Source organism: Etheostoma spectabile, chromosome 23 (assembly GCF_008692095.1).
Source record: "Etheostoma spectabile isolate EspeVRDwgs_2016 chromosome 23, UIUC_Espe_1.0, whole genome shotgun sequence".
NCBI lineage: Eukaryota > Metazoa > Chordata > Actinopteri > Perciformes > Percidae > Etheostoma > Etheostoma spectabile.
In genome coordinates this window covers 5,586,987-5,605,543 of record NC_045755.1, presented here as the reverse complement: position 1 = coordinate 5,605,543, position 18,557 = coordinate 5,586,987, and the positions used below count along the sequence as shown (strand labels likewise).

At 42.2% G+C, this 18,557-nt stretch overlaps 1 protein-coding gene across 4 annotated transcripts in view; it reads right to left on the bottom strand.

Moving 5' to 3' along the window:
* Window positions 1–18,557, bottom strand: part of celsr1a (cadherin EGF LAG seven-pass G-type receptor 1a) — a 94,661-nt gene that overhangs the window by 846 nt on the left and 75,258 nt on the right. For 2 of the 4 annotated variants that reach the window (XM_032504917.1, XM_032504921.1), the window contains 20 exons: window positions 17,325–17,426; window positions 15,597–15,691; window positions 14,861–15,070; window positions 14,335–14,518; window positions 13,368–13,511; window positions 13,079–13,262; window positions 12,235–12,402; window positions 11,952–12,078; window positions 11,649–11,849; window positions 8,305–8,479; window positions 7,295–7,407; window positions 6,980–7,059; window positions 6,768–6,894; window positions 6,527–6,652; window positions 6,177–6,313; window positions 3,283–3,383; window positions 2,978–3,121; window positions 2,331–2,594; window positions 1,861–2,236; window positions 1–982 (listed from right to left, as the gene is read on the bottom strand). The exon at window positions 1–982 is cut by the window's left edge and continues 846 nt beyond it. In XM_032504917.1, coding sequence (XP_032360808.1) covers window positions 955–982; window positions 1,861–2,236; window positions 2,331–2,594; window positions 2,978–3,121; window positions 3,283–3,383; window positions 6,177–6,313; window positions 6,527–6,652; window positions 6,768–6,894; window positions 6,980–7,059; window positions 7,295–7,407; window positions 8,305–8,479; window positions 11,649–11,849; window positions 11,952–12,078; window positions 12,235–12,402; window positions 13,079–13,262; window positions 13,368–13,511; window positions 14,335–14,518; window positions 14,861–15,070; window positions 15,597–15,691; window positions 17,325–17,426 — 3,086 coding nt within the window. In that variant the 3' untranslated portion in view covers window positions 1–954. Of the gene's footprint in view, window positions 1,016–1,860; window positions 2,237–2,330; window positions 2,595–2,977; window positions 3,122–3,282; window positions 3,384–6,176; window positions 6,314–6,526; window positions 6,653–6,767; window positions 6,895–6,979; window positions 7,060–7,294; window positions 7,408–8,304; window positions 8,480–11,648; window positions 11,850–11,951; window positions 12,079–12,234; window positions 12,403–13,078; window positions 13,263–13,367; window positions 13,512–14,334; window positions 14,519–14,860; window positions 15,071–15,596; window positions 15,692–17,324; window positions 17,427–18,557 lie in introns of all 4 variants that reach the window. The other 2 variants (XM_032504919.1, XM_032504920.1) reach the window with 2 other exon arrangements.

The window sequence follows — 18,557 nt, the reverse complement described above, 5'->3', positions numbered from 1 at the left end:
GTGTGTGTGTGTGTGTGTGTGTGTGTGTGTGTGTGTGTGTGTGTCAGAATATGCTGCCAGAGAGCATGGTACATCCCCTGAAAGCCCACTACAGGCTAATGTGTTTGTGTAAGGCCTCAATTCAGGATTGTTCCCAGTCGATTAAAACAGCATATCAAGTGAATTTCACAACTGGAAGGCTCTCCCAGTTGAACACAGGCAGATGATTTTTAGTTAAGAAACTGGTCCTCGCTATAGCTGAAATACAAAATAGATCATTTGTTCTTCACCTTTAACAATATCTACATGTTAATTACACTCTAAATGCACTGCATCGAGAGGCTGGGGAAGCCTTTCTTTAGGTAAAAAGATTTTTATTTTTTTAAAGCGCCGATGTGAGAGTCAGTGGTGTCTAATAGTCAGTGAGAACAGGTTGTGTCAGTTTTTTGTCTGACGTGTTTGTAGTCCTTGAAATCCTTTAGGACTCCAAATGTACCAGCATGTATTTGAGTCCGGGTTCATGCACAGTGATTATTCATCTGCCTTTTCCAGCTTTCCTAACTTTACCCAGTGCTAGGGCGACATACACGTAACCACCATGGAGGAACATCATTTCGGGGCTTGCAATGCATCCTGGGGGAGTTCTTCATCTTCTGAATCGCCGTCCCCCATTTCCTACAGCGGTTTTGGTACACGTGGCTCCATTTCCTCCAATACCAGCATTCCCTTTATTATTTCTCACATCTTTCCATTATCTCTGCTTATTTTCTTGTCTCGGGCAGTCTTAAAGTCTGCAATTAATACTGCTCTCCAGATAGAGGGAACATGAGAGGAGGGATGGACGGACTGATCAGGCGTGGAGAACACTTCATCTCCCATTCACTCAATCTGCAGCACCCGTCCGTCTTCAATTTTCTTTTCTTTTATTCCAATCCTCTTGGCTCTCCTCCCCCAGCAGGTTCTACGCTCCGCCCCTCACAAGGGCAGGCTGGTCTGGGTTTTCCTAACAGGTCAGATCGAAGTCTCGTTACTGCCACTGTTGACGCAAAGAAAATGGAGGGAGGGAGGCAAAGAAGAGGGACGGGAGGATGCAGGGAGGAAGGGTGCAAGGAGAAAAAAAAAAAGGAAGAACGTGCAAGGTAAAAATGAATGCAGGGATGCAGGAAGTCATCATGCAGCATTTAAGCAGGATGGTGATATTATTCATGCTATAGTTTAAGAAATAGTTTGACATTTTGGGAAATACAATTATTTAATTTCTTGCTGAGAGTTAGATTAAAACATCAATACCCCTGCAAAGCCTGTAAGCTAAATATGAAGCTATCGGCAACAGCCTTTTACCTTTGCTTAGCATAAAGACTGAAAAAAGGAGAAACATCTACCCCGGCTTTACCCAAAGGTGACGAAATCCACCTAACAGCACCTCTAAAGCTCACTAATTAACATGTGATATCTCATTTGTTTAGTCCAATTTATTTGTTAATCTGTGCAAAAACGGTTAAGTGTAAAAGTGGCACAGCCAGGCTAACTGCTTCCCTCTGATCCCAGTTTCTGAGCTAAGCTAAGCTAACAAGCTGCTGGCTGTAGCTCAATATTTAGTGTGGTATCAATCTTCTCAAAGCAAATAAGCATCTCTTCCCAAAATGTTGATATTCCTTTAAGTATGGATCCTATTAATATTACATGCATTATTGCATCAGCTGACATCATGGTCAAACCAACTGCTTATGACATGATTAAATGACAAGGACTTAGCTTGAAGCACCATTCATTCATTAATTTGCTCTATCAATTTAACTTCATGATTGTGGATGTGTTTATTTGCACAGTGAATGATGCAAAAATAAAAACTTGTCATTGTTACATGCAGGAAATACTTACTCGGAGTCAGACTCGTTGCCTCCGTTGACCGTCCCTGACTTCAAGTGCATTGCCACTCCCCCGTTGGTCTCCCGGTAGAGGCCCGCTGGCGGGGCCCCTGCAGGGATCTGCGGCCGCGGGGCGATTGGGGGCTTGATGAGGGAGCTGTTTTCGTGGTTGCCAGGGCAACCTCCGTCGTTAGAGGCCAGCGAGGGTGGCCGGGCCGAAGGGGCCATGATGTTGACGGAGGGGAGAGGCGGGGAGGAGGCGTTGTTGTTGTTGGGCGGAGGGGAGGTGATGGTGGGGGAGTTGTAGTCGCTCAGCTTCTCCCTCAGACGGTTCTTCATGTTCTTGTCGGTCAGCGGAGGGGGGTAGCTGATCTTGTTCTTTAAGATACCTGAGATGGAGAAGGAGTTTAGTCCAAGGTAAATCAGACCAAACAATTCATTTAATCTCGTTGAAAAAAATAAAAATAAAATCTCTGCTCTTACCCTTTCTCTGCTCTGGCTGGTGGTTGCTGTTGCTTTGGGGTTGGCTCGCTGGCGCTGTGTCACGAGCATTAGAAGGCGTTTGTTTGTCTCTCTCTGGGGGAGTCTCCCTCTCTCTTTCGCCAGTGTGGTTGAGCTTATTTTCCGTATGCATTTCCACGTTCACCTTGGTCTCCACCCTCAGCCTCTCTGCCCCGCCGGGATCCTCGCTGTCGCTGGTGGCCTCTGTTGGCCAGTAAGGCTTCACGTGATTGGATACTGAATCCACTAATAGGGGAAAAGGAGACATGTTGGAAGCAGCAATGTTAAAACTAAATTCCAGTCAGCCTCAACATTTGAGTTGCAGGTTTCCTCATAGCTTTAATGTGCTAAGACCTCTATGTTTTAAATGTATGTAAAAGTACTATTGGGACCTTAACCTGTTATAACTTAACTTAATCTATTATAATACATCTTATTTTATAAATTCATCATATATCTTTGTACATAAAATTTTAATCTGAAAAGTCAAAAGTAGTGGCATAAAGATTATAACAGTTCCCCTTGTACTTAAGTACAGTGCTTTAAATTTGCTAATACAGTGCCTTTGTAAAAACTCATTCTACTACTGATTATACCTTGTGTTTAGGCTCAACGGGATACCCATATACCTTTAGGGGTGCTGTGAACGGGCTGCCTCTCATTGTTCCACTTGGGCTTGACGGCGATGTCATCGTCCTCACTGTCGGAGGAGTGGGAGGAGGCGTAGGAGGAGCTGTGTTCGTCGACTGACAGCTCGCTGTCTGAGTCAGAGTCTGGCGGGGGAAAGGAGGGAAGGAGACAGGTAGAAAGATGAACCCCCATTAATAAAATGCACATTCATTTCATTCATCGGTATTCATTTTTCTATCCATGCAAACGATTGCGAGGTTTTGCTTCTTTCTGTAACTAAATGACAAGATATGAAAAAACCCACCATCTCCTTTGGTGCCGTTCCTGTGGAACAGAGGTCCATCCAGATCTGTGTGTCCTTTAGCTGTACCTGAAGAGACACTGGGCTTCTGACCAGACTCCTCCCTAGGGAGATGAAGACAGATACAGGAAGGGAGAGAGAGAAATGGGAGTGGAAAAGAAGAGGTGGAGATTAAGAGGAGGCAGAGCGTTGCTGTAAGTTAAAGGAGAATTCTGGTCAATTTCAACATGTAGCTCTGTTTTTTGTTTTTTTTATTTGTAGTGCTGTCAGTAGCGAGACGAATGAAAACAATTGGTGCAGTCTACACCGAGTTATCCTCCTGCTCGCGTTAGCACCCGACAGGCTCAAACAGGGCAAGTTGGAAACATGATTTTAGCCTCTAAACATGGTGAAAATGTCATTGCCAGTGCCTAGCTATGTGCAATTACATTTTGAACATGTTTAGAGGCTAAAAACACGTTTAAACTAAAACTTGCTCTGTTTAAGCCTGTTGGGTGCTAACTCTAGCAGGAGGATAACACGGTGTAGAAAGCACCGATTGGTTTCATTTGTCTCGCTACTGACAGCACTGCAAAATTAAAAAAAAATAGAGCTACATTTCGAAATGGACCGGAATTCTCCATTAATTCAAGCCCAAACTAATGTTGCCTCAAACCGCTGAAACACCAGACATCTCTTATTACAAAACATTTGCCTCTGTTGATGGCTTCAACAAAGACTAAAACAAACATTAAATTGTGGTTCAGGTGTGCTTGCCTCAGGTCAAAGCCAATAAACAAGCTCTTGATCATGGACAGAAAAAAACAAAAACAGCTACGACGTATGGACGGATGGAGGGTAATTCAAGACTTATTGCTTATTGCTAAACCTGCGATAACCTCCTCTCCCCTCCACCTGTAGCTGGTTATTCCAGGTTGAGTTGAGATGTTGGCTGGAGGGTAAAAATGCTTCTGGAGACTCTGATCGGTGTGGTGGCTGATCTGAGAGAAATGTCTGGAAGCAACTGAAGACATGCCAACCGCCGCAGGGAAGAAGTGTGTGTGTCTGTATTACATTCCCACTTAAACAGGTACGGTCCCATCTCCCTTACTTCCCAAGTCTCCTAACCATTTTCTCTCTCGGTCCTCCTCCCCTCTCTTTCTATCTCTCCCCCTTTGCCTCTCGCACAGGCAGCACGCCATCCCGCTTCCCCCTTCTGGCATTTTTGCTCTCATTGACCCCAGTGTCAGCTCACGTTACCCAGATGACAGCTTTACGAGCCAAGGCGTACAGTCACACCAAACCTCGATTCTGAAAAACCTTTTTAAAAACACCAGGTATATGTGACACCCCTCCGCTGCGATGAAAACATGTCTGTGATACACGCAAACACACAGCTTCACAAGACAGGCAGGTGATATTAGAGTGAGATGTTATATCCTAGAAGACATACACCTTAAAATATCTAATTTGCTAATGAGCTAATAGCAACATGTACAATGTTGAAGTGAGACAGCAAGAAATGCATGTAGAATTGCACAAATATCTACTCAACTCAAAAGAGTCTAGGATTCTAAAAAACAAATAGTAAAAAAAAAAACATTATGTACAATATTTCATAATATGTTATAGCAATTTCCCATGTAGCACTGCAAGATTTAACTGCATAATATGCCATACAGTTGTACAACTGCTACATGTTCACATGCATCCGAGATATTGCTTGTAGTCAAAGATATGATTTCTAAGATATTGCTACAGTGGTAGGGAAGAGCTAGCATGGAGAAGTGGACACAATGCTATATACACACCAGGCATACATGAGTGGTTATGGTGTCAGTAGTAAATTCATCTACCCTCTTGAACTGTAATAGGTAACAACAAATAAATAAATAAACATTTCTTTGACTCTGCAAGACTTAATACACTTATAACAGACAGTTTATATTGTAAACCTAGCTTTTTTGGTTGTTTGTTTTTGAAGCAATATCATATTTGTAGATGTGTAGATTTATTTATTTTATTAGGAAAATGCACATTAATCAACATTTCTGTAAATGCGCCAGTGTTAGCCAATCAGCTCATTTTCAACTGTAGTCCTACCAAGCAGGCATGTCTTTATCTATATTAACATTAAATTAATCAAAATGTATTCACGTTTCTCTGTACTCATCACATTTGGAACATGGAACGATGTTATCACGTCTAATAAAGTTAACAGTTTTATCTGCTAATACATACAACATAGAACAACATAACAGTATGTATGGAGAGTGTGGATGGATTTACAGCAGGTGTTTTTACCTATTACCTTGGTACATATTAACAAGAGGTTGTTTTGTGCGTACAGAGTGTGTGTGTGTGTGTGTGTGTGTGTGTGTGTGTGTGTGTGTGTGTGTGTGTGTGTGTGTGTGTGTGTGTGTGTGTGTGTGTGTCTGTCTGTGTGTGTTGGGTTTGGCAACAAAGCCGTGCGCCATGCACTGGTAATCCTGAGTATGATCTTTCATGCAAGCTGAGTTACTTTACAATGCAGGTGTCATTTTGTGGCAGCATGCATGTGCAAAGAAAAATAAATAATTACCTTCAAAATGTAGAGAAACTTAGAAACTTTACTTATCCTTGCTTTGGATAAGGCAGAGAACAGGGTGACAGGGTGTGTGTGTGTGTGTGTGTGTGTGTGTGTGTGTGTGTGTGTGTGTGTGTTTGCGTGTGTGTCTATTTATATATATGAAAATTAAATTAGGGGCTTGGGGTGTTAGTATATGTGAGACTGTTGATGCATCAGCAGACATGTAGGGAGGACAAAGACAACATAAAGAAAGTGATGTTGATAAACAGACATGCATGCGTAGACATACACACACTCGTCATGCCTCAATGTAGTAGAAGCAGCCATGCAGTCAGTGAGCGTGTTGTACCTGAGTGTGTACGCCAGGTAGCTGCTGCGGCTCTTGGCTGACCTGAGCGTGCTGTCCAGGGAGACGGTGGACTCGCCGATGCCCGAGCGGTACAGAGCGCCGTCTTCTGTGTACGTGTTGTTGCAGTTGAGAGAGCGCTGAGGACGGAAGGATAAGCGGATGGAGGAAGGGGAGGACAAAAAAATTGAAATATGACTTTGCTTTGTCTGATGAGTCCAAGCTTTCTGAGCAAACAGTGACAATAGAAATGCTATGACAATACAAGTTTACACTTAAATTGACATTAAAAAGCCCCCAAAAAACAAAAAACCTAAACAAATATGAGATAATATATTAGTCTGTCCACTCACTGTGAGCAAAGAGGCCCTTGTGGTGCTGGATTCATCTGGTATATTCTTCTTTCCTGTGAAGACGTTCTTGAGGTACTTCCTCACCTCGTTGTTGAAGATCACATGGAAGAAGAAGATGAAGACTCCCTGGGAAGAAAGCCAAAAAGATTATAAACAGGAGAGTAAGACAGTGTTGATGATGACTATCAAATGGGTCTGTGACCAGCTAATCAGTGGCCACCGAGGTTAAATGTCGTGTTACCTGCAGACAGCTGAAGACAGCGAACAGGTAGTGGAAGATCATAACGTCGCTGTTAACCGCCATCAGACCGAGCATCCAGGTAGCACCGATGAGGAGCAGTAGGACGAAGGCCATTCGAAGTGCAGGTCTGTGGAGGGAAAAGGCTCACAGATCAGCTTCCAGTGTTACCTTTTGCATAGTGTACTATATAATGAATTATTTGCGTGACTTACATAGCTCCTGATTTCTCCACAGCCTTCTGCCTGCGACCACATGAAGCCTTCGCAGCCAGAATAAAAATCACTATGTTCACCTTTAGAGGGAGGAAGAGGGTTTTTGATCAGAACACTTTTTTATATTTGACATTTAACAGGAGTATTTTATTTTTTTAAGTTTTTTATTTTGATATTCCACATCATTTAGATTATTTATAATAATGTAAAAGCACGTCAACTTTATGTGATTCAATCTACAACTCTATACGTTCAAGGTCTAGATAGAAAACAAGAACAAGCTCTCCTTGACTATTTTTATTCATATGTACGTACCAGGACGACTACAAAGATGGGTCCTGCAAAGCTCCAGATGAGTGTGTCATGGACAGAAAGCCAGCAGAAATCTGGGTTCCCGTAACCCTGGGGGTCAAGACCTACTGCCAAACCTACACAATCACACACACACACACACACACACACACACACACAAAAGAAAATATGAGTTAAGGGTGTTAGAACTGTTTCAATGCCTTGTTGCTTTCATTCCCTCCTCACTACTTCCCCTTCCTCTTTTTAAATCTTCTCTCATCTTCATCCCTTCTTCCCTTACAGAAGTGCCACAGTGCAAGCACATGCCCAACATGTCTTTCTTCCTGTATTTCACTCATCACTGTCATTTTCTCTGTTTGTCTTTTTTTTATCTCTGTATTTCTTACTCTGTAACTGTATATGTCTCTCACACTATGTTTCAAATTCCAATCAGGTAAGCTTGGCTGGCATCCAATAGTGCCAAAACATGTCAGCTCAACGCAAAGCATTTAATATATGACTGTAACTGTATTTTTGTATATCACGGTTATAAAGTAAAATATGCAGTAAATTACAGGCTTGAAAAAGTGGTACTAATTGAAAAAGTGGTACTAATTGGAGATTAGTAGACTACTGAAACTATATGTTGCAGTTATAGCAAAAGAGACAATAAAAAGGGATATAAAAAAACAACTAGACTAATATATGAGTTTTCGGCACGTTCAGCTAAAATTCCCAGCAACACACATGCGCTTCTCTACTGCAATTTGGCTGTTTTTTTAAAGTGAAATTTATGCTACTGTTTTTGTCTTTATTACTGTGGACATCCAATTAACAGCTGTCTCTCATTATGCGTTTCTTCTCCTCTCTTTCCTCCTCTGTCTCTTGTTCAATAGTTTTCCCACGGGGATCACCGCCTGTTCAGAAGATACGAGTCATAGCACGAAAGCACCATGACAGCCTGCCATCTCCTACTACTCTGTTCCTGAGCTTGTGTCTGTTTGTGTGTGTGTGTGTGTGTGTGTGTCTCTCACCGGTGATAATAGCCGGTATTCCCCAGCCCATGGCGTAGTAGAACCTCATGTGGCCGTGGTTGATGTTCCGCAGCTCTGTCAGCATGCGGTAGATATGCAGCCCCTCCACGAACATCCAGGCAAAGGTGCACATGTAGAAGTAGTGGAGGAGGATGGCTATCACCGTACACACAAACTGGAGGGAGATCAAAGAGAGAGCGAGAGAGGGAGGATACAAACTTTAAGTCTACATTTTAAGGGAATCCAGATAAGGAACCGACAAAAAGCAGCTTTGATTTGTCCCCACAACTTTTGTCAACGCTGTTTTACTGCTTTTAAATGGATTAAATGAACATCCAGTTAATGCATCTAACCAGTGGCCATCATCCATCTGTTTTTAAAGACAAACTTTAGCAATTTATACAAAACAGCAAGGATTCAACCTGTCCCCACAATTATTTTTCTCCTTCCCTCCCTATTCCCTTGCCTGTTGCTGTATTGTTAGAATGCAGTGTGTCAGGGAATGTCCCAGCAGTTAAGACACTGTATTTTAGTAATGCTGCGTATTGCTGTGGAGATCAGAGAGCGCGAGAGAGAAACTACTTTGACAGGGTTATAAATCATCGTACAGATGGCCCTGGGCACACACTGACAGCATTCCACAGTTGAGACATGCACACACGCACGCACGCATGCACGCACCACACATTTACCAAGAGGACACGCACACACACAAACATGCACTTGTAAATTTAGAAAGACAGAAAAAAAACATTTTAAACTCTTTCTATATAACACAGCATGTTGTTAGTCAGTGCTTGAGTCCTCCTCATCCCAGTCAAAACACTGAGTCAGAACATTCAAAAAAGAAAAAGAAAAAAATCATCTGGAACCTGTAAACGTACATGATCCTAATCTTTTATCCTGTTTTGTTAGTCTGAGTTGGTTATAGGACCCCTTTGCTTTCATATTCGGAAACGTTTTAGTTATGAGGACTTCTGGTTTATCCAAATGCGAAGGGGACGCGGAATTATTAGTTGTTTTTTGGGTGCTCTGAGTTCAAGTTCTCTCAATTCTATGGATTTCTTCCCATCAGAGCCAAAATGTACATGTGGTTGATGGCTGGTGGTAGTGGTTGGCACTACAATCCGCAGTGTTACTGGACTGACAGTCGGGCCTGATGATCTTGTGACGTTGTGTGTTGAGACTGTAGACATCTGGTTTAGCCAGACTAGGCAGAACTGACACATTCATTTTGAAAACCTTTTACATGTCTTCTTGCAAATGAAAAGTTTAACTTGAGCAATGAAACACACCGCTGCTCAATTCAACACACTCAGGAAATAAATGATGTTCTTTGAATTAATATGCCATTTACTGTATGTCACTACCCCATTTAGAAAGCTGCTTGTCATGTAGTCAAAATTCTTAAAAACTACATCACCTTACATGAATTTAGCTGATACTTTAATCCAAAGTGACCAAAAAGTGCAAGAATCAGGGAAGTACTGTACGTGTTTTGTCCACTGTTTAAATCTGTCCTTGTCTCTCCCCAAAGCCTACGAAGTATCCCAGCTTTCCAAACCTCACGTCTTCTAAATTAGAAAAAGCAAGATTACCCGTCAATTAACAGATTAATGATGTTTTATGTACCACAGGCATATGAGACATGTATCAAGTGAAAACTAAGAAGTTGTTTTGGGAAACCTTTTCCAGTGTCTACTGCCCTGAGGGCTGCTTCTGGAGACAGGTACCAGTCACAGCATGTCTCTGGTACTGACGTGTGTGTGTGTGTGTGTGTGTGTGTGTGTGTGTGTGTGTAAATGTCTGTGTCAGCGGCCTTTAGAGCTCCCACATCTTTTGATCCTTTACTGTGCAATATGTCTATATGTGTGTGTGCACATGCATGGCCATAACTGTGACCTCTGTGAACTCCAAACAAGATTAGGAACTTAACATAATTAGCTCATTAAATTTCTGGCTACAGACACCATACTATACCAGACTATTTATTACACATTTTAATTAGAGAGCTTTACACTGACAAAGTTTCATCAAGATGGGGCTGTCATTTTAATCAAATCAACTTATAGGAGGTTATATTTGAAGGGGGCTTTGGCAACCAGCACATTCTTTACTATTCAAGTCATTTGCAGAGCACCAAAACACATAATCTGTCAATTAAAGACAGTGTCAGGTAAGCCTTTGGTCATTAAGCCTGGAAAAGCCCCTGTCAACGCCACTTTAGATGGCTGCCTGCAGGCCAAACTTATATTGTTGGATGCCTGGCAATTTTTAATACAGTAAACACCAGAGAGACACCATTATACCGCATCAAGATCCACCATGCCACAAGAATAAAGTACTAACCGTTGTGTCCCTCAATCATATCTATCTGTTTTCTATTTCAATGTCTAGGATATCCGTCAGTCACACCCTGACCCTCTTACTGTGTGTAAAATGCAGTACAGGCCCACTTGAACAGAGACTGAAAATAAATTCTGTAATGTAAAGAACTACTTGGCAAGGGTGAACTGTCCAAATCTCACAAGCAGAGCAAGCTAGCAAAGGCTGTTGCTGCTGCATTTTTCACCACTGTAAAACTAAGTTAACTAAAAACCTTGAACACGCTCATGAAAACTAGTTAGCAAGCGAAAGGGTCAAACAGTTAATTAAATGTAAACTGTTAGCTAGCTAAAAGTAATGAATCAGCGGTTTAAATAGGTAGCTAAAAGTAACAAATAAACTGTATAAAAAAATAGCGAAAAGGAAACAGTTTGTTTAGTTAGCTGAAAGCAGTAAACATTGTTAGTTAAAAGTAACTTATAAACAGTTAAAAAAAAGTTAGCTAAAAGGAAACAGTTCTTTAGTTAGCTGAAAGCAGTAAACATTGTTAGTTAAAAGTAACTGATAAACAGTTAAAAGTGTTAGCTAAAAGGAAACAGCTTCTTTAGTCAGCTGAAAGCAGTAAACATTATTAGCTAAAAGTAATGGGTGAATGATAAAATAGCAAACAACGTAATGGCAAAAAAAAAAATGAAATAGTGAGGGATAAGTGGTTGAAACATCCAGCTTCTGCCACTCCAAATGGTAGTAGTATATCAGCTTGAAAAAAACACCTAAGCAGACAGTTCACTTATTTAAAAACATTATTGTAACAATATCCACTTTGATATATTTAACAGCATTAAATATTATCCAGTTTAAAATCAAAGTGGTCTAGTGGTCTTTGAAGGGGTGCTTGGGTTCATCTGACAGGGCTGCGGGGCAACATTGGGAACCACTAACCATCCCAAAAACTGAGAATACGTTGCTGATTTACAACAAAGTGTCTCCATTCTCTGTGGGACAAAAAATACACTCACCCGGTTGTCAGTCTGATTGATGCCGAGAAGGAAGACGAGCTCAGAGAAGAAGAGCGCTGCTACCAGGTTCCTGTGGATGGCGTAGAGGTTGGAGCGGATCCGGCGCAAGAGGCACAACAGGATGAAGGTGATGAGGAGGAGGAACATGGAGACAGACACCGTGGTGTAGGTGACAATCTTCAGCGGGAGAACATCGCCATGCTATGGAGAGCAGTTCCAAGACATCATGTCAGGAGTCAATAACAAGGCAAAAGGTAAAATATAGCAAGCTTAATTGGATGTTTGATATTTATTTGACAATACCTCTCTCTTGGAAATGTCCATGAGCACGGCGAAGCTGGTCATGTGGTTACACTGACAGCTAATGTGGCTGTTATTCCTGTTTAGCACCTCACAGCCTTTAGCAGACCAGCCGCCAGTACCTCCGATCCTAAACACACAAGCACACACAACACATGAAAGAAATTCAAAGCAGAATGCAAAGAAAAATAAAAGATATTATTAATGCTGTTTTATTTGCAAAAAATATCCTTTGAGGTCTTGAATGCCCATGTGTATGTGTGTAGTTGTGTGAAGTCCAACTCACGCGATGGAGTGGTTCCAGAAGACACACACAGGTTTGGTTCTCTCCTCTGTCTCAAGCATGGTGTACTCCAAGGTGATGGGGGGTTCTAGGATGGGAAGAAGAGGCGGACCCTCACTGTGCACCGTGGCGCTCACTATGGCTGTGTTGATTACTGGACGGTTGGGGAGCCTGGAAAGACACAATTAGTGTTTTTAAAGTAAAGTTTTTAAAGTTTTTCATTTGATTTTATGGCTTTATCACACACACACACACACACACACACACACACACACACACGCAGATCAAATCATAACAGACTGAAATCTTGTTTACATTTGCCCATATTCTCCGTTATCCTTTTGTTAACTTCTTATTCTTATCTTGGTGACATAAACTTTTTTCTCTTTCCACCCACATCAATAACACGTGACCCTTGCTGACTCTGTGTTCGGTTTAACATTGAATAACTACACAGAATTTTATAGGCAAGCACTGTGTCTGTGGTTCCTTCAAACACACTTACAGTAAATATTATGACATGTATTAACATTAAAGATTCAACATTTTTATTGTTTCTTTAAACACTGACAGAATGTGATTCTTAATATATATACGCTGGTGAGTACAGTAGAGAGTTTTTAGATTTCAGATTGCGTGGGATCTCTTTTTTTTCATTATTTAAGCCATGTTTGAAACTATTTGACTGGGTTACACTTCATAATTTAACCCCAGCAAAGTGCGTGAGAAAGTTGCTCTGCACTCCCTCGTGTTCAGTGTACACATGTCAACAAATAATGCCTGCGTGGGAAGGTTTTTGACGGTGTAGTCGTTAGGAGGCCTAAACTTTAACTGTCAGTAGTCTAACCTCAGACTCCTGCGGTCAGGGTCGTATCTTTCTGGGAGAAGCTTCCCTAGTGATTTGTACACTATCACCACGGCAACCGGCAGAGGGGCAGCTGGCTCAAGATGGCGCCGTCTCCTATCTGACACTGTGTGCTCCGCCTCCTGTGGGGGATCGGTCTGAGTTGGAGGGGCTGGGGTGGGCTCCGCTGGGAAGCAAGAGATAGATTGACAGACTGAGACATGAGTTGTGTATTTTTACATTTTTTAAAGCATAAAAGGAACAAATGGTGTTATTCGGCCAGCACTCCTACCTCTGTGGCCCTGAGTGCGGAGGTTGAACTGGGGGAAGTGGACCGACGATCCAAGCTCTTTGGCGTAAGCCTCCTGGATGTCCTGGAACCGAGGCAACGTTGCCCTCTCCGGGTCGGACACATCCAGGTAGTCCACGGTTAGAACTAGATAAGTGGCAGGAAGAAGAGGAGACAGAGGCAAATTATGAGGACGATATCTCAGATGTGAGTATGTGTCCCAGTCGGGGCCTGAAGTTAAATCCACCTGCCACAGTCACTTTTTACCAGACACTTTTTTTTGCCTCATAAAGGAGAAAAACAGGAATTGCTGTGTCTCTATGATCTTATCCTGACCTATTCATGGAAGCCTACATTAAACCGTCATCACGTCTGAATGTGTTTCTGTGTGTGTGTGCGTGCGTCAGTCGCGGGGGGAACAGAGCAGCAGCCCCTCCCACTGCAGCGAGCCGACAGGATTAAAACAGCAGCGACTTTATTGTAAATAAATGCTACAGCCTTAAACGTTAAAATGTGTACATTTTGGTAGGACGGCCTGAAATGTTTTGCACGGCCTTTTGCTGTACGTTTTGTTGGTGAGATGTTTGAGTCACACACATCTCGTCTTCATATCAGAAACAAGGAAATGAATTTGACCTGTTATCACTCCCGCTTGGTCAGTGGCTGCACGTAGGACTGCTGGGACGGATGCGAGTAATGAAAATGCGATAGGAGGCCCGGCTGTCATTCAATGTCTTCCAGTGATGCGGGACCCTGATTGGTCTGGACCCGTAAGCAACTGCGTACCCTGCCTACCGATTGTTACGCGTCTGAATCCCTCCATTTTCATTGACCACCTGCCAATGTGGCAGATAGATTGAGATTGTTACCCGCCAGTTGCAAAATCCACCCGCATCTGGCAGGTGGTCGGGTGTTAATTTCAGGCCCTGGTGCCAGTTACACACGGTGTGATCACAGATTCTCCACTCACTCATGTTGTCAGTGACGATGGTGAAGGGTTTCAGGTAGGTTTTCCTGACGTTTTGTGCCAGTGTGTTGGCGTACTCCTCGAAGTTGCGGAGCAGATGGGCGGTGCCGCCTTCAGTCTTCTGGATCTGCTCCCAGTGCTCCTTGGTGTCAGGATCCAGTATGGCGCTACCTGCTCGCACCAAGTTCTGGGAAAAGTCCAAAGTTAAGCAAATGTCATGAATGAAGCATTTATTATTAATATTGAAGTAAAATGTATCATATAAAAATCTAAAAAATACTAGTAATAAAGCAATGGTGGAAGTATTAGAGGACCACAGTGATGAATCAAGTTTTTCTCTCAGTAAGAATCAACCAGTGGAGGGCAGTGTGCCACCAGTGCTCCCAGTGCTACAAACTGGGTTTCACTAAATTAAAGCTTTAGGATCTTTACCTATAACTATATCAAGTTTGAATCCATCCAGGAGAGCCTCCAGTAAATAATCACCCAAACATTTTGTAAAAGTTGACCTGTGCATTTTCTTTTCTACCTCATTGAACTCTGCATGCCTCATGGCGGTGAGGTCGAACCCTGCCTGCCGGCTCTCGTACTGCAGCACGTGATTCAGCAGCTGGGCGGCCGTCTTCACGTCGTTGCCGTAGTAACGCTGGGTGTTGTTGGTGGCGCTCTGAAGCAACCGCACAATAGTCTTGGAGTGCTCACTGTCCATCCTTGAATTGTTGCGCCGCAGGTCCTCATTCTGCGAGGGAAAACAGGAGGGTTGAGGGATGGAAAGTGAACGAGATTGAGCAGGTCAAAGCAAGCTGAGTGGGTGCGATGAAACATAATAGAAATTGGTCAATCCCGGGATTAGTGCGGCTTTGAGAAGTTCACGCCTCAAGTATTAGATTCAGGTTCAAACACAAAAGGTGCAATACTTGGTTTAAATCTCCCATAGACTTCATTACACTTTGTTAAAGACACATCTGTTCCCTTGCAATACGTGTTTTTTTGTTTTTTTAATAACTGCCAGTAATCATCATGATTATTTTTAACAGAGACTAGTGCAGTGTACAGAGGCCGTGTGATGAAAACTGTCAAGTTTTTAGACAAACAAAGCATTAGTTTAGAAAATATTCATTTTTCAGTTCATTCAAAGGGTTTCATAGACCAAAGGGTAGGATTATCTCAACACACATTTACTCCTTCAATTTCAGTTAAACTATAAAAAACAAGATTTTCAGCTGAAAATACAGCATAAATGTTTTATTTTGTCAAGTACTCACCAGTTTCTTCAGATGGGAAAAGGTGATGGTGGTGCAGTTGAAGAGCTCAGGCGACAACCAGCCCTTCTCATCGCTGCAGTGGCGAATGGCAGTACCTGTGAACATACAAATAACAGAAATGAAATAGAATTATGTTTCACAGAAATACAGGAGGCAGCCAACTTAAACAAAATAAAATTAAAAAAGCACTAGTTTTGAACTGATATTAGAAGACTATTTAAAAATGTTTTCATTTTCCTCTCAGCTGCTCTATATCAGTGGTGAAGGGTTGTTGGGGCTATATACAACCAGAATAGAATACCTACAGACACTATTCATGGATTAAAAGAAAAGAAGTGGCAACTTTATTTTAGGGGTTTAAAAACAAAAAAAAGAATTCAATCTATATTTTTATGTCCCAAAAAGCTACACTTCAATCAAAAACTTGAATATGTGATATACTGTACGCTGAAAAAACACACTTCCTGTCTTAGTGGTTTTAATATTTGAAACCACACTGACTTGTTCCAGTCTGATTCGGTTTGAGAAAAGACTTGTCTCGTCAAATGCTATTGTTCCAAATAAGGCTGAAGGACTGGCCAACTGGAGCTAAGGGAAGGGGATGAGCAATGATTTGCTAACATTGCTTGTCCCCTTCCCTTAGCTCCAACTGGCGATTCCTTTCCCCAATGAGTCCGGGGAGACAACAAAGGGGTCGCCATGGTGACAGCAGTAACTAAGGGAGGGGGGGAGGGGGGTGTAACCAAGAAAGTCACACACACAAACACACACACACACACACACACACACACACACACACACACAAGGAAGAAGAGGGGAATTAACGCCAGCTCTTAGTGTACATGGTGTTTTTCCAAGAATCTCTAAAGACAAACATGTACAGGATTGGCTGAAAAGAAAGCTCTGTGTGATTAACAGACCAGTTGAGGAGCCATATCACTATGTTAAGCTTCACAGAGAGTGTGCTTATATGCCTTAAACACATTACCTCACAAACACACAGCCACTCATTAAGCTTAATCCACTCTTTCTCAATAACTGTGAATATTTTCGGCACAGAGGTAAGTTTTGTTTTTTTTAAAGCAAGATTATGTGACTTTTGAAAAAAAGAAATTCAAAAGCAATACAACAGAAGTCAGGAGTGTTGATACTACCTCGTTCTTGGTCTGGTATGGCCAATAGCTTTTGGTATCTAATGTTAGCTAACTTTAGATTGATACTGTATTGTAACATTACTGAGTCTGTTAGCTTACTTTATGGATATTTTCTACTTTTGTTAGTGTACACACTAGGTTTTAGCATATGCTATTAGCCTGTAACTGTCACCTGGGGGCGGGGGTTGCTGTTAGCTAGCTAAACTAAGCGTAACTTAGCTAAACAAACTTTCTTTCACTGTTTATGAAACAAACCAGCGGCCGGTTTAGCTAATCATAACCACTGTAAAATATGGAAACAGCTAGCCTGGCTCTGTCTAATGGCAATAACAAATGTTGAACTTAACACATACATTTTCCAGGAAATTAGATAAACTAATAAAAGTGATAAAACTTTAAATTGTCATTGACCGGTCATTGAACTTGATACAAACTTTACCATTTAATTAGTGGCCTGCAACTTGTCTGCTCTCCATTCATTCAAAGTGGACCACACACTATTTTGACTCAATCCACAGCTAAATAATTCCTCTGCATGTTGTTTTTGCCATCAGAGGGATTGAAAAGCACTCACCGATTGATCCTTTGGGACAGTTCATGGCGGCAGGGCGGCCAAATTTGGTCTTGGGCCACCAGACACCAGCATCAAACGCCTTCGGACAGCCCTCGTACACCACTGTGGACGAAAGGACAAACAAAAATCATTACGTTTAGATGAGAGTATGGTTTAAAACCTGAAACTGGCATTACTTCTCAGACAGTGTAAACACAAACCATTCCCTCCACATAGAGAAAGAAATGGGTTCAAATTAGTTTGACAGCATGACTTACAATGTGTCATAAACTGAACAGGAACTGAACTTTTACCACAAAAATGTCCCTTTGAAAAGATAAACGCCTACTTTGGTTCTACCTCAGGACGCCACCTAGCCGATCCACTCCATATTCTTAGACAGACAAACGGACCAGCACAGTGAACTTGACCAAATTAGGCTATTACACAAGCTGTGATACATAATTCATTTTAGCATATCTGGGTTGTTAACTCAGAATAAACCAAGCTGGGACCTGCAGGCTTGGTGACTTGCATCTGTCTCACCGATTCTGAAAAAAACTGTCTCAGATCCAACCAACTATAAATCTTCGTTCTATCTCAAATATTTCCCTTATTTCTAAAATTCTTGAAAAAATATGTCTGTTCAACCCATGCTTTTTTACCCTTAACTGTCTTTAGGAACCTTCCAGTCTGGTTTTCGCCCCTCCCATAGTACTGAAACGCCCTTTAAAAATCACCAATGATCTCTCACAGCTGCTGATTCCGGACTCATCTCTATCCTCATCCTCCTCGATCTCAGTGCGGCCTTTGATACCATTCTCACTCCATTCTCCTCAATAGACTATTTTTTTCTTCCTCTCGGCATCTCTCAAACACCCTCGTGATGGTCCGCCTCATATCTCTCCGACCGCACTCAGTTTATTCAACTCAAATCCTTCACATCCCACATTGCCTACACATTGCCGTCCCCTCCCGCTCCTTCAGATCCTCCTCATCCATCCACCTCACTGTCCCCCCAGCTCGACTTGTCACCATGGGGAACAGAGCCTTCAGCCGCTCTGCTCCCCAGCTCTGGAACTCACTCCCGCCTGACCTCCGCAATATCAACTCTCTCCCCCTGTTCAAAACTCGACTAAAAACCCATCTGTTCCAGCTTGCTTATCTGTAAATACACTGTTCCTGTTTTGTTTTGTTTTTTGTTTTATTTGTTTTGTTATAACTCCTTACACTTTTCTGTTCCCTGTATCTGTC